Source organism: Leuciscus leuciscus (assembly GCF_965113295.1).
Source record: "Leuciscus leuciscus genome assembly, chromosome: 1".
NCBI classification, from domain to species: domain Eukaryota; kingdom Metazoa; phylum Chordata; class Actinopteri; order Cypriniformes; family Leuciscidae; genus Leuciscus; species Leuciscus leuciscus.
In genome coordinates this window covers 61,301,278-61,314,337 of record NC_138725.1, presented here as the reverse complement: position 1 = coordinate 61,314,337, position 13,060 = coordinate 61,301,278, and the positions used below count along the sequence as shown (strand labels likewise).

The 13,060-nt window shown below is 35.8% G+C and overlaps 1 protein-coding gene across 1 annotated transcript; it reads right to left on the bottom strand.

The window, feature by feature from the left end:
• Positions 1 to 7,751: 7,751 nt before the first annotated feature.
• On the bottom strand, positions 7,752 to 13,060 carry dnal4a (dynein, axonemal, light chain 4a). Its single transcript, XM_082166165.1, has 4 exons — positions 12,967 to 13,060; positions 10,343 to 10,425; positions 9,693 to 9,776; positions 7,752 to 8,211 (listed from the first exon to the last, which is right to left on the bottom strand). Exons 2-4 carry the CDS (start codon positions 10,412 to 10,414, stop codon positions 8,047 to 8,049), a joined length of 321 nt encoding a protein of 106 aa, XP_082022291.1. The 5' UTR covers positions 10,415 to 10,425; positions 12,967 to 13,060; the 3' UTR covers positions 7,752 to 8,046.

Below are 13,060 nucleotides of genomic sequence, written 5' to 3'. Positions count from 1 at the left end.
ATTAATTCAGAGGCAAAGAAGAGGCCGATCCCCAGTGGAAAATCATTTACGTGTGGCTTTTGCGTCTCCACACACACAACTCAACTCCACTTGCACAACAGATGCACATCTACCCTAAAGCGCAAACAAATTACCAAGATGTTACTAATTAATCTAGTGCACTCTAAAAGTATGAAAAGAGAAAGTGAGGCTCTATTTGAAATAGACTATTATATATGCAAATTTTCTGTAAGCATGAAATAGCTGAATAACCTACATTGACAAAAATGGACAGTATGGCTGTTAGGCCTATGTTTAGAATGAAGTAGCTTACTTAAAAAAATAAAATCAATGTTCAGCATAGCATACTAATATTATTACATACTATTTCTGGAGTATATTGTATGTTCACTGTGCACATTAGGCTATATGAAGAATACCTGAACGACCTACTATATTTGCCAAAATAGGCATACAACTACATGGAAGGTTAAGTGAACTATATATATAAAAAAATTGTTGTGTAATAAAATAAAATAAAAGTTAACTGAAATATATATATATGTATATAAATAGATGTAGATGTTCCTGGGCAAAAAAGAGAACAAACAGCCCAGCCCAAAAAGCTGAAACACTAAGCTTTTAATTGTCACAAATCATTGGTCAGGAAATTAGCAAAATGTAAGCAAATGCACTTAAAAGTCCATTGCTCCGAAAAACATCAAAGACAGAATGAAGTTTTTGGCAGAATATGGGAAGTTGTGTGTGGAGTGATGAATGAAACACGAGTTGCAAGCTGATGCTCCACAGCAATGTCTTCGTAAATCTGCTGAGAAATATAATAATAAATGCATCTCTTCCAGTGAAGTATGGACACAGTGAAGACTGTGTCATTGTGTGGGGAGTCTTTTCAGCTGCTGTTAGTGTGAGCTACTTGCACTGTGAAAAGATATTTGACGCTTTGGAGTGCAGGAGAATATTGCAGAATGCTTGCTTCCCACAACTGAAAAGTTGTTATATATCAGATGATATTTTTTCAACGGGACAATGCTCTTGCCCAAATTGCAAAGACAACCAAGAAGTGTCCATCAGGCTCAGGTTTTGGCCTGTTCAGAGTCCTTTAGTAGTGAATATTAGGTCTCACAAACTCAAACGAACTGGGAGACATTTTTCAATTACTCATGAACTGTTTGTAGCCATTAACACTGAGTGGAACAGCACTGACTTTTCTTCCTGTAAAAGCCATTCCGTGCTAGTCATTTTATCTACACTATTTGCAGTATTATTTCCTGACCAGTGATTTGTGAATGGATAAGACCATTAAAAGACCACAAAATATTTGACCATTTTTGTCTTGGCCCATTAAAAATAAAAAATAAAAATAAAAAAGCCCAGGAGTGTACTGAGATAAAATAACTAATTAAAATGTACATAAAAATGGATAAAACATATATAGACATAAAAAAATAAAATAAAAAAAAACTAATAAAAAATGACAAAACCAAAAAATACTAAAATTTTAACTACATTTAAAACAGAAAAATACAAACTTATTCAAAATATTTATAAAATAGTAATAATATATTACTAAAATAACACCGCATGAAATACTATATACCACAATGCAATGCACTAGATGTGACCTTTCGTTTCCAGTGTGATAAGCTGGAAACAATATCAGTCATGATTTTTAAACATCTCTTTCCGGAATCTGATTGCCAAATGTTAAGATATATTTGCACAAAATAATTTTACACAGTGGATGCAACATAACAACACTGTAGTATACTAATGTTTCACATGTTATATAACATACACTGATGAGCCAAAACATTATGACCAGTCACAGGTGAAGCAAATATTATCGATCATCTCTTAACAAGGCCATATATTAAGGTCTGGTTAAAAGAATTTTAACATTTCCAAGATGATATAATAAATGCAATATAATGACATAATATGATCACAATGATGCTTACTTGTTACATTATTCTTTTTTTTTTAATAGCAGGTGTTCATATTCAGTATATATTGTGCCATATGCCGGCATCAGTATGTCAATCCATTGCAAACATTGCCAGTGTTGATTGTGAATGTATGCAAATAAATAAGAAAAAAATGGCTTTTTAAAATGCACTAAAATATGATGCATTTCCAGATTTACCTGTTCTGTAAACACATTTTTTATTATAATTTTTTTGCATATTATTTACCTCAATTCTACAAAGCATCATACTTTACAATCCTCTGCAGCATCTTCAAGACAACAGCCTGCTGTTTCACTCATAAATACAAAAGAGCATCCTGCCATCCTGTTTATTAATACTGTATGTGTCAAGAGGCTAGACGTCAAACTCGGGGACAGATTATTAAATATTCATTCCCTTTTCTTCTTTTTTTAAAAACTCTTTTTCTTGTGTAATTACCTTCCTAATTCTTCTCATCTGTCAATACACTTACTCCACCTTTTCAACTTCCACTGCTGGTCTGTTATTTGGAAATCAGAGGGAACTGCTGGAGTCTGTATAGGATGGAGGGTGAGGAAGCTTGGAGTGATGCACTATTTGAGGCATATAGCAGTCTAATCCCTGTCTGAATAAGCAATTTATGGATGAATGCTCAATGCATGCACACATACAACAGTGTGAGTGACATATTCCCATCGTGAAGGAGTTAACATGTTTGAGACACTCTGCTGGTGAACTCATTCACACTGCCAAGCAATGAATATTTCATTGTGAGTGAGAGAAAAAAAAGATGAGGGATTATAAGAGGAGTCATAACTATCGTCAACGGTTATATAATTAAAGCAATGGCAGACGGAAATATGGGAAACCTGTTAAAGCACAGTCATTTTGCTATTTAATTTGGTGCCACTAATGGAGCTGAAACACTCAAGCCATAGATTTGTGTGCTGTGGTAAAAATCACATTCATTTTGTCCATAGAGAAATACATTTTTAATCATTCTATTTAAACCTTTCAAGACATCTGAGGTTATTAATCATAATTTCAACTTCATATTTAATAGCCAAATTCCAGCACTGTGAAAGTCTGAATTAATGATGCAATGAATTGCGTCTGCATTTTAGCTTTATTTACAATTGTTTATGAAAATAATACAGGGGTGTCCAATATCCAGACGGATAAGTTGAGGCAAGTTAGAGCTAAACTCTGCAGGACAGTGGCCCTTCAGGACCAAGTTTGAACACCCCTGATATAATGCATTATAGCATACATTATGGACACCATTATGCATAATGTTTTACAAAAAATCATTTTAAATCACTATGAAGAAAAGGAATATGAACCCATTCTGCAAAAAATGTGGACATACGACTGCACTCTATAATATCTGTGAAGCCGTGTTATACTGTGAATAAAATCACAGCTATAAAGGCCATTGTTAGGAATAACACACTTCAGCCGTTACTGACAAAAACAATAATTCAACTAAAAACAAAAACCTGCTGTAGCTTGATCATAACTGTGTATGTAAACATACAGGGCATTGACCAATCAGCAGCAAGAACTGGAAATGTGTATTGTAAAAAGAATAATACAAAAAAAAAAGAAAAGGAAAAAAAAAACTGATTTGTATTCATCCCTCAAACCCACTCTCATCCCCTCGCTGATGCTGTCGCTATCCTCATATCCCGTTCCCTTCTTCATTCCTCTTTCAGCACACACACACACTCTCACACACAGTTATGTAATCAGTGTAATCCCTCTTCTGCTTCATCAGAACATTCATGATCTACAAATCACTGTGATGATCTTTCTCAACTCATCAATCACTCACGTCTCTGTTCAATCTACTCTCTCTCTCTCTTCTTTTGCAGGAAGGTTCTGCAGCAAATGACAAATTCATTTCAACTCTTTTCTCTTTCATCTTCACCCTCTTGGGTTTTAGAGAATATATGTAATCTCAGGCGTGATGCATTCTTTCTATCTAATGATCTCGTTTCAATCTGATCTTTGGCTCGCATTCCTCTTCCCGTCGAGTCTCTCTGCGGTATGTTCCTGGTCAGCAAAATGTCAGGCAGATCCTGCAGTCCCCCAGAGAGAGCCAAGCTGTTAATGAGGAGTGCGAGCCACAGGCATACAGCAACACCCCCGCCAACTGATCTGAGCTCAGTTTTTCTGAAATACAGAGGAGGAGGGGAAGGGAAAAGAAAGAGAAGAGACTGGGAGATGCTGTGTTAAGAGAGGAAACAGCATGTTTGGACTAGAATTCATCGAGCAACAGATAGAAGGAGCTTGATGAGGTGGACAGAAGAGGACATGGACTTTAGAAAGAGCTAGTAGCCTTTAAACATGAAACAAGTAGAGGATGCTGGATTTAAAACATTAAAACACATTGGAAATCCCAACCTGATCTCACGGGAAAACGTAAAAATTCTACGAGGTGGCTAACGATTTTTGCAAAATCGTACATATTTTACGAATTGCCCAATTCGGATGAATTCATACGAATGACCTACCCCTGACCCCGCCCCTAAACCTACCCATCACGTGGGTTTAGACAAATCGTACAAATTCGTTCAAATTCCTTTTTATCATTCGTACGAATTGGTCCTGAGATAGTGTTGGAAATCCTGTTAAACTGCAAGTGTCTGACTTCACATAATGCACAGTTGTGAAGTATTAGAGCTGGTTCACACAGAACACGTTTTTGCTTTTAAAAACGAGAGATGTGGGCAGTGGAAGGGGAATACAAGGTCTCGAGACATTTTTTTAAAAGTTAAACTTATTTTAACTTGAGACTCGTGACATGCGCGAGACGCTTGTGTGTTTACATAGAAAAACAATGGAAAAGTAGCACAGTGGAATGGGAAAATGCATTCTGTGTGAACGGCCCCTCAGAGCAGAAAATTCTTGAGACATGGGGCAAAATGTGTGCCATAACAATACTTCATCGTGATTAAAATTTATATTAAATATGTATCTCTTACAGAAACATTACAGCAATGTAATGATAGAAAAGATCAGTAAAAAAAAAAAAAAAAAAATGTTATATGGGGTTAACAACTATTTCTATTTTTTTTTTTAAATTGGCATAAAACCTGCCAGGAAATACATCATCAGAGAGAAGAGATGTCGCTGCAAGTTACTTTGATTAAAGATTACGAGGGCACATACATTTTATAAAATAATGATGTGCATAGATAAATCATTTATAAATACAGCAATAATCTGATAAAAAAAAATCATGAGTCAGTCTTCATCCAGAAGGTCACACAGGAAAACACATTTTTTGGGACAAATTAAGCAGAAGACACCTCTGAACTTCTTATTAATCCAAAACAATTCCTTTCTGATTGTCCCAGTACTCAAGAATCAGTTAATGGATAATTAACCTCAACTTTACCTCCAGGCCATGATTAAAGCATATTCAAAGGCATTGTCTGGAGTCTGTCTGGTTGCTGCTATACAGCATGTCAGTGGAACACTGATTAGGGATTGCGTTAATATGGCGAGAAGTTATCCGACTCAGAGTGAGACTCCAGGGTTACCGATGCGTTCAGTAGCTATAGTTCTTTGGCATTTGATGCGGTCAGTATAGCTATAGGTGTCTTATGCAGTCAGAACATTCATATTAGGCATCTGGTATTCCAATGCGGTCAGAGTAGCTATTCTCATCAGGGGTTACCAACATAGTCAGGGTGGAGGTTAAGGGGGACACCTGGTTTAACTTAAGTCAGGTGTGTAGGAGAAACCCACAACTCGCATGTTTTTTTAGTTTTTTTTTTAATGTTTATTTATCTAAACAGCAATTATTGCACAGTGTTGACAAAAATATTTAAACATTGAATAAAAGATCAGAATAAAGTCATTATAGGTTTTTAGGGGTGACTACTGCATTTAAACATTGCAGGAACTTTAGGATGGAACATTCTGATCAAATCTTGCAGCATTTTACCAAAGCTAAAATCAAAAGCACCATTACTTGCATTATAATAGTTTCTCAGGATGATGTCTGTAACATAATTGCATGCCTCCTCTGTGGGAAAACTTTGGCAGCAAGTTCGTTTTTTGTATCAAAAGTGTGAAACAGCAAACTTCGAAATGGTCAAAAAATATTCAAATGAAATTTTGTTGTAATAACAACTTTTGACATTTGTGAAATTACAGGCTGTAAAGTAGTACAAAAGAGTATTAATTGTATTATTGCACGACTACAGAAACCTGCAGAAGTCAAGTTTAAAAAAAAATCTGATTCACATTCAAGTATTCATGCTCTACAAATGCTGGTAACGTAAAGAGGGAAAAAGGACAGGGCACAAGATTCCTGGGGTGAGAATGAAATAAAAAAAATAAAAAAAAGCAACAGTGAAAAAGAAAGGGGAGTCTGAAACAGGTGGCCGAGAGAGAGAGAGAGAGAGAGAGAGAGAGAGAGAGAGAGAGAGAGAGAGAGAGAGAGAGAGAGAGAGAGAGAATGCATTTTTAAAATGACACATGAAATGGAGTGCAATGACACACATTCTGTCCTGAACAGCCTCACACAGCAAACACACTCCTACGACAACCTGCCAGACAAATACAACTGAGTATTCTGAGAGACAGAAACGCAGACTGACACCTCATTTGTTACAAAGGACATCAATGTTCAGTCACAAATCCACTGAAACAGATATTGGGATGGAACTACATTAAACAGTATTGCTGCTCACAATACATTTTTACCTCTTTACACTACCGTACAAATGTTTTGAGGTGAGAACGATTTTTTTTTTTATCAATACTTTTTTAATCAGAGGCATAACATTTATCTAAAGTGAGAGTAAAGAAAGGTTTAATGTTAGAAAGATTTCAATTTCAAATACTTTTTTTTTTTTTTTTACTTTCTATTTATCAAATAACCCTGAAGAAAATTGCATCACGGTTTTCCATAAAAAATATTAAGCAGCCAAACTGTTTTCAACATTGACAATAATAAAAAATGTTTCTTGAGCATCAACATCAGCATATTACAATTATTTATGAAGGACACTGAAGAATGGAGGAATGATACTGAAAATTCAGCTTTGCCATCACCGGAATAAATTACATTTTAAAATATATTCAAATAGAAAACAGTTATTTGACACAATATTAGTGTTTTATGCAATAAATGCAACCTTAGTGAACTTAGGAAATCTTCCAGACCCCAAACATTTGAACGGTTATGTATTCCGAGTGAAATATGATATTCATCATCAAGAGCAGGACTTGATTGGCGGGTGAGCGTTGCATACCAGTTAATCAGCCAGGCAAAAAAGACTGACTAATAGCTATTTGGCTCTTGGTAAACATTGTTCAACAGCACACACAACCTACGTGTTGTCAACAGAAAAGGAAAGTTGATGATGGATTTAAAAGGCAGATTTCTGTTTGGAATAACATACACCACTTAAAGAGTTCAACATGAAAAATGAGTTCGCAACCCAATTACTTCTGTAATACAATGCATTTCTGAATGAAAAATGACATTCAATGAGAAAAAAGCGTAAGGCTGCACTTCATTTTATCTACTGGGAACTGAATGTCCCATGAAAAGTAGCTGTTTCATACCAGAATGTTGACAGACGGTTGAGAGATTTTGAAATATGATGGATTGGTGACATCAGCTGAAAAGTCTTGAGAAGGATGAAAGATTAAAAATAAAAAAGTTTTCTTTGGAATAACGTGCTATGATGAACTGCGCATGATAAGACCAGGAACATGATTTGAGAAAGTAAACGGCACAGGAAGAGGACAAAAATAAAACTATTTCTTGACTAGGTCCTGCAGTCAGTTGCAATAAACTTCTCAAGTTTATTATAAATGCTATAAAAAAAGTTAATTAAACCCCTTATAATCTGTGTGTTAAACTCAAAACTGTAGCCTATACATTAAAAATCAAGACAGGAAAAAAAAGAGTCATCTGGAGAAGTGCATAGGAATCTGTATCTTTTTGTCCCCTCATACACAATTTCACCACTTACACGCACGCACACACACGTCAAGTCAAATAGGGCTGCATAGTTAAGACGGGTCCGTGAGTATAAATATCTCATATTGGCGATTGTGTGGGCAGGAAGTGACATCAGGAGCATTTCCAAACGCACACGGCCAGACTTCCCCCGAAGAACATGTAGAGCAGGTTCTTGACTTCATGGGTCACCTCAAACCCAAACCCCTCACCGATCACCACATGCCACGAACTGCCAAACTTCTTATCCATGGACTCCTTGATCATTTTGGCAGCATTCTGAAAATAGAGCGAACCAGCGAGAAAGAGAGCGAGATGAAAGCATGTAGGCTAGTAGAGCAGTCCAGATGGCCCGACTACGAGTGTGTGAAACGTCCTGACTCGGTACTAGACGGAAACACAGAGCCCAACCCTACCTGTGTGACCTGGGGAGCACATTTATCTGAAAGCCTGTGCTTAATAACACTAATGCCTGGCTCACACTACAGAAGTTTTAGGCCGATTTATTACCGATTTTACCCTCCCGAGAATCGGAGAAAAAATCTTGTCGATGACCTCGATCGGTTCCGATGTTCGGCGCAGATTATCTGGTAATGTGAGGCGTTCACAGATCGAATCTTGCAACTCCCGATCTGCTCTCACACAAATCGGGCTCGCCCCGATCACATCAAACATGTTTGATATTTAGGATTTTAAATCGGGATGAGCAAGACTGTGATTACGTCAGTACTGTCAAAATAGCCAATAAGAAACAAGTGGGCTGTCGTGGTGAAGGAATTTCCCTTGAGGTCATTTTGAGTGACTCAACAGCGCGATATGCGTTTTTATCTCCATTTATTTATTGCTAAATAAATAAGTGTTATGCTGTGGTCAGCAGGCACGAAGACGAGTACATGTTCAGTAATGAAACCGAAACTAAAAAGCGTGTTAAAACGAAATGGAGTAAAATGAAGATACAATGTCAAAATAAGGGTCGGGTCCACATAATATATTAAACACAACATAAACCTGACAATGAGTTTGTTAGGCCATTGCTATATAACAGTAAGTTCCTTGAATCTCACTTTACGAGAGGCTATCAGTATTGGCATTGATAGTCTCTGCGCTTTCTAGACAGGCTGTCACTCAGTCCAGTTACATTGTAACACCACCAGGTGGCGGGAAGGAACAGTATTTGAGTGAGTCGTTAAACTGTTCATTCAACGAAAAAAAAAAACGGATTCATTCAAAGATAGATGTAATGAAACAAGCTGTTAATTATTTTAAGATTTAATTTGAACTTTGAGCTCCACTTTACAAGGCTCAGCTGAGCAGCAATGCGGCGCATGGGCAACGCTGAAGCTGATGCGTCACTTCATGATCAATGGATTCATTGTATTGAACAGCGCTGACGCCATTCATTAGACATATGTTAAAAGGATGATTTTTGAAAGATTTCGCTTTCCTTGGTCACGACTACCTTTTCACAAATATGACTTGATATGAAGGACAGATATTGTGTTTACATGCTTTTCCGCTTCAGATCTGCCGCGTGAGATCACGTGAAGCGCTTCCTCTGGCACGATAATCTTAATAACATTTTGTAGTGTGTGATGTGCCGCGATTTTCAAATCTTGTAATGTGAGCATTTTAAAGATTTGAGGGAAAAAAATCTGCAAAGATTCTCCTTAAGTGTGTGTTACAACCAGATTTTACAATCGGTTAGGATTTTAAAACTTCTGTAGTGTGAGTCAGGCATTACACACACAAACCCGACTGACCTCATTGTTAGAGGCAAATTTCTCGCAGGCTGTGACGCAGAGCTCCATGGTCTCCACACGCATCTCCTCTGCCATATCCGTGTGCTGTAGACAAAACCAAAAGAACATATTCGGGTCAAGCTCTTACAGGTGCAAGAAGATTATTTTCTGAGGTCACTACATTATATTTATATATATATATATATATATATATATATATACTTTATATATACTTATTATAAGTAATATATGAAGTATACATTGCTGTTCAAAAGTTTCTTGAGCATCAAATTATCATACTAGTATGATTTCTGAAGGATCATGTGACACTGAAGACTGGAGTAATGATGCTGAAAATTCAGCTTTGACATCACAGCAATAAATTACATTTGAAAATGTAGTCAAACAGAAATGATGTGCAGTATGTTGAGTTGACCAAGGCAGTGCAAAATATTAAGATTGTAAAAAGATGGTAAACCAAGTCAAACAAAGAAGCAGTGCAAATATTACCTGCGAGAAAATGCATGATGGATAAAGATGTTTAACTTTTTTTTTAAGGACGAAAAAAGGGAGCAGTTTGAATGGTTACCCTAATACAGACAGACACAGACAGACGCGTTCATAACTGGTTCTTTCTATCTAGGTCACAGCATCAGTCGAGCTGCACCCACCCTGATTAGCGGAAAGCTTTGCAGTCTTTTGTAGTCGGCATCCTCTTTTTTACCATCTCTGGTTTCTGCCATTCTTTTCTTTACTAAAAAGAGAGAAAGAGAGACAGAGGGATTAGTCCTGTCTGATGAAAAGAAACAGAACATTAGGTCAAATCTCTCACCCATTAAGTAACAAAAAAGTGCAGTAGATCAAAAATCTTATATTTTCAGCATTTGAAGGGAGAAAGAAAAACACATTTGTTTTTAAGCTAAATTATCAAATGACATTCATTATTTTGTTTGGATAAAGGCCTTCTAAAGCAAAGCGATACATTTGTGTAAGAAAAATATTCATATTTAACATGCTACAAAATAAAATTCTAGCTTCCGGCCAAACGGCCATTCGCAGTCTACTTGCGTCTAAAGCAAAACTTACGCAACTTGTGACGTTGGAAGTAGCATAATGTGTCATGGCGTAGTGTAAATATCAGCAGTATGTCGCATTACTCGCATAAGTTGCGCTTTACACTTAAGTGGAAATCATATGTTTGTTTGGCCGGAAGCTAGTAATTTTACTTTATAAAGTTTTAAATACCCCCAGAGCACTTTTATCATGGATAGACGCACTTTTATGGATTTCAAAACAGAAACAGCAATTCACTGCCATTATAAAGCTTGGAAGAGCAGGGACGTTTTTTTTAATATAGCCTATATAACTCCAATTGTATTCGTCTGAAAGAAGAATGTCATATACACCTAGGATGACTTGAGGTTGAGTAAATCATGGGCTAATTTTCATTTTTGGGTGAACAATACCTTTAACCAGAGGTCCCCGGCTAAAATTTTTGATTTTGATCACTAATTAACTTTTTGAGTGACAGGCATGCAAACTTTGAAAAAATATTATTTATGGCACTCATATTATACATATACGTATTCTATGCAATTGTGTTGATAGAAAAAAACGAGATACATATCTAGTTTCAACATTATTTGTTGTTCAGATATTCCTCTTTAAAAGACAAAAAGTATTAGCTGTATGCAAAGTGACGCACATTTGTTTTTTTTAACCACTAAAGACGAGGACGTTTTACTCATTTACTCATGTAACTGCATTAAGACCTCCATATCTCTGGGATTGAACTGTATAGGGCCTTTAAAATGAAGATACCAAAATAAATGTTTTTTAAAAAACAAAATCCAAAGGGATATTAAGATATCTTTAATAATTCTGGAGTTAGAGGCATGCAAACTTGAGGCAAAAAACACAAGAAGTGCTTTTTCCCCATTTTTGAGCTTTCACCGTTGTCATATAATGCAACAAAGATAGCTAAAGTCAATAGATTTTACTAATAGACCTATTTTAGAAATAAAATAATGATGCTGCCATCTTTCTATAGTCATTTTAACCCCTTGTAATCTGGCTCCAAATCAACAAAATAGTGGATTACACAGTAAATATACATCCATGATAAAATATTTGCTTCAATCAACATTTATGTTTCTCTTTCTTCGGATTTTTTATTTATTTATTATTTATTTACATTTTTGAACATTTGAACATGGAAAGTTTCTGAAATTTGGTTGATTTGACATGAAATGACCCCACTGGAGTTTCACTGAGACAATGTGTCAAAATATCTTAAAAACTATTATCTTGAAAGTAGTGTGACATGATTAACTTCATCTAAAACTTAAAAATCTAAAACAATTTTAAAACAACCTTTTTTTAACTGTATAATTGATAACTAGCCTATTATTGTGCAGAGTTTTCATGACCTCATAACTGAGAGATGACATGGAATATTTGTACTTTTATAGCTTCATTTGTCAAACTACAAATCATTTCAATCAAAATATAAAGGCAAATTTAAAGTAGACATGAAGCAGAAGTTGTGATACTCTTTTCTTCCCTATTCTATTAGGGTTATATTTTGTCCATGGGAAATTAATTGAATGGTTGTAGTTTGCAATTGCTGTGATGTCATGTGAGTGACATGACAGGTTGTCTCGCCCTCGCGCCAGTAAACATGTCGTCAGATTTATTATAAATAATACTGCAATATTCCATAGAAAAAAAAATGAATAACGCGTAACGTTAAACTGTAATTATCACGTGTATTTATGCAACATAAATTACTGTAGAGGCATTTTGCATGCATAAAACAAATACCTTCACACTACAAAACAGTCAACAGACAATTGTTATTCAGTTAAAGATTTTGACAGATAAACAATCTTTTGTTTAAAACGAATTATTAGAGAGAACGGTGACAGTGCCAAGACTGCAAAACTGAACTTACAAACTGAACCAGAGTCTTACTAAATTAACACCAAGTTGTCGTACCAGTCCAAGTAAAATAAAAATAAAACAGCCAGTGCAAAATTACATATGTAAAGTCTTTAGTGCATTATAATGTAAAAGTAAAAGAAAATGATATAAACAAACACGTGTCGAGTACGTTAACGTTAAGCGTTTGTTTTTAGCATCTCTGAGCTAATGTTAGCTTGCTAGCTCGACAGCATCACTTAAAAAGCTACGACTGATAAATGATTGAAACCAATGAAGAAATACAAGTATGTAAATCATTTAAAGCTCTGAAATAGTTCATTTATATCACCACAGTTCAATAACGTAACGTTACCGTTCTGTCGCGCTGTATACAGACACTAGTTTCCTCCACTGGTGTTGTCATGGATACATACCGGCCTTGGCAACCTCCGACCCACGTGACCTGT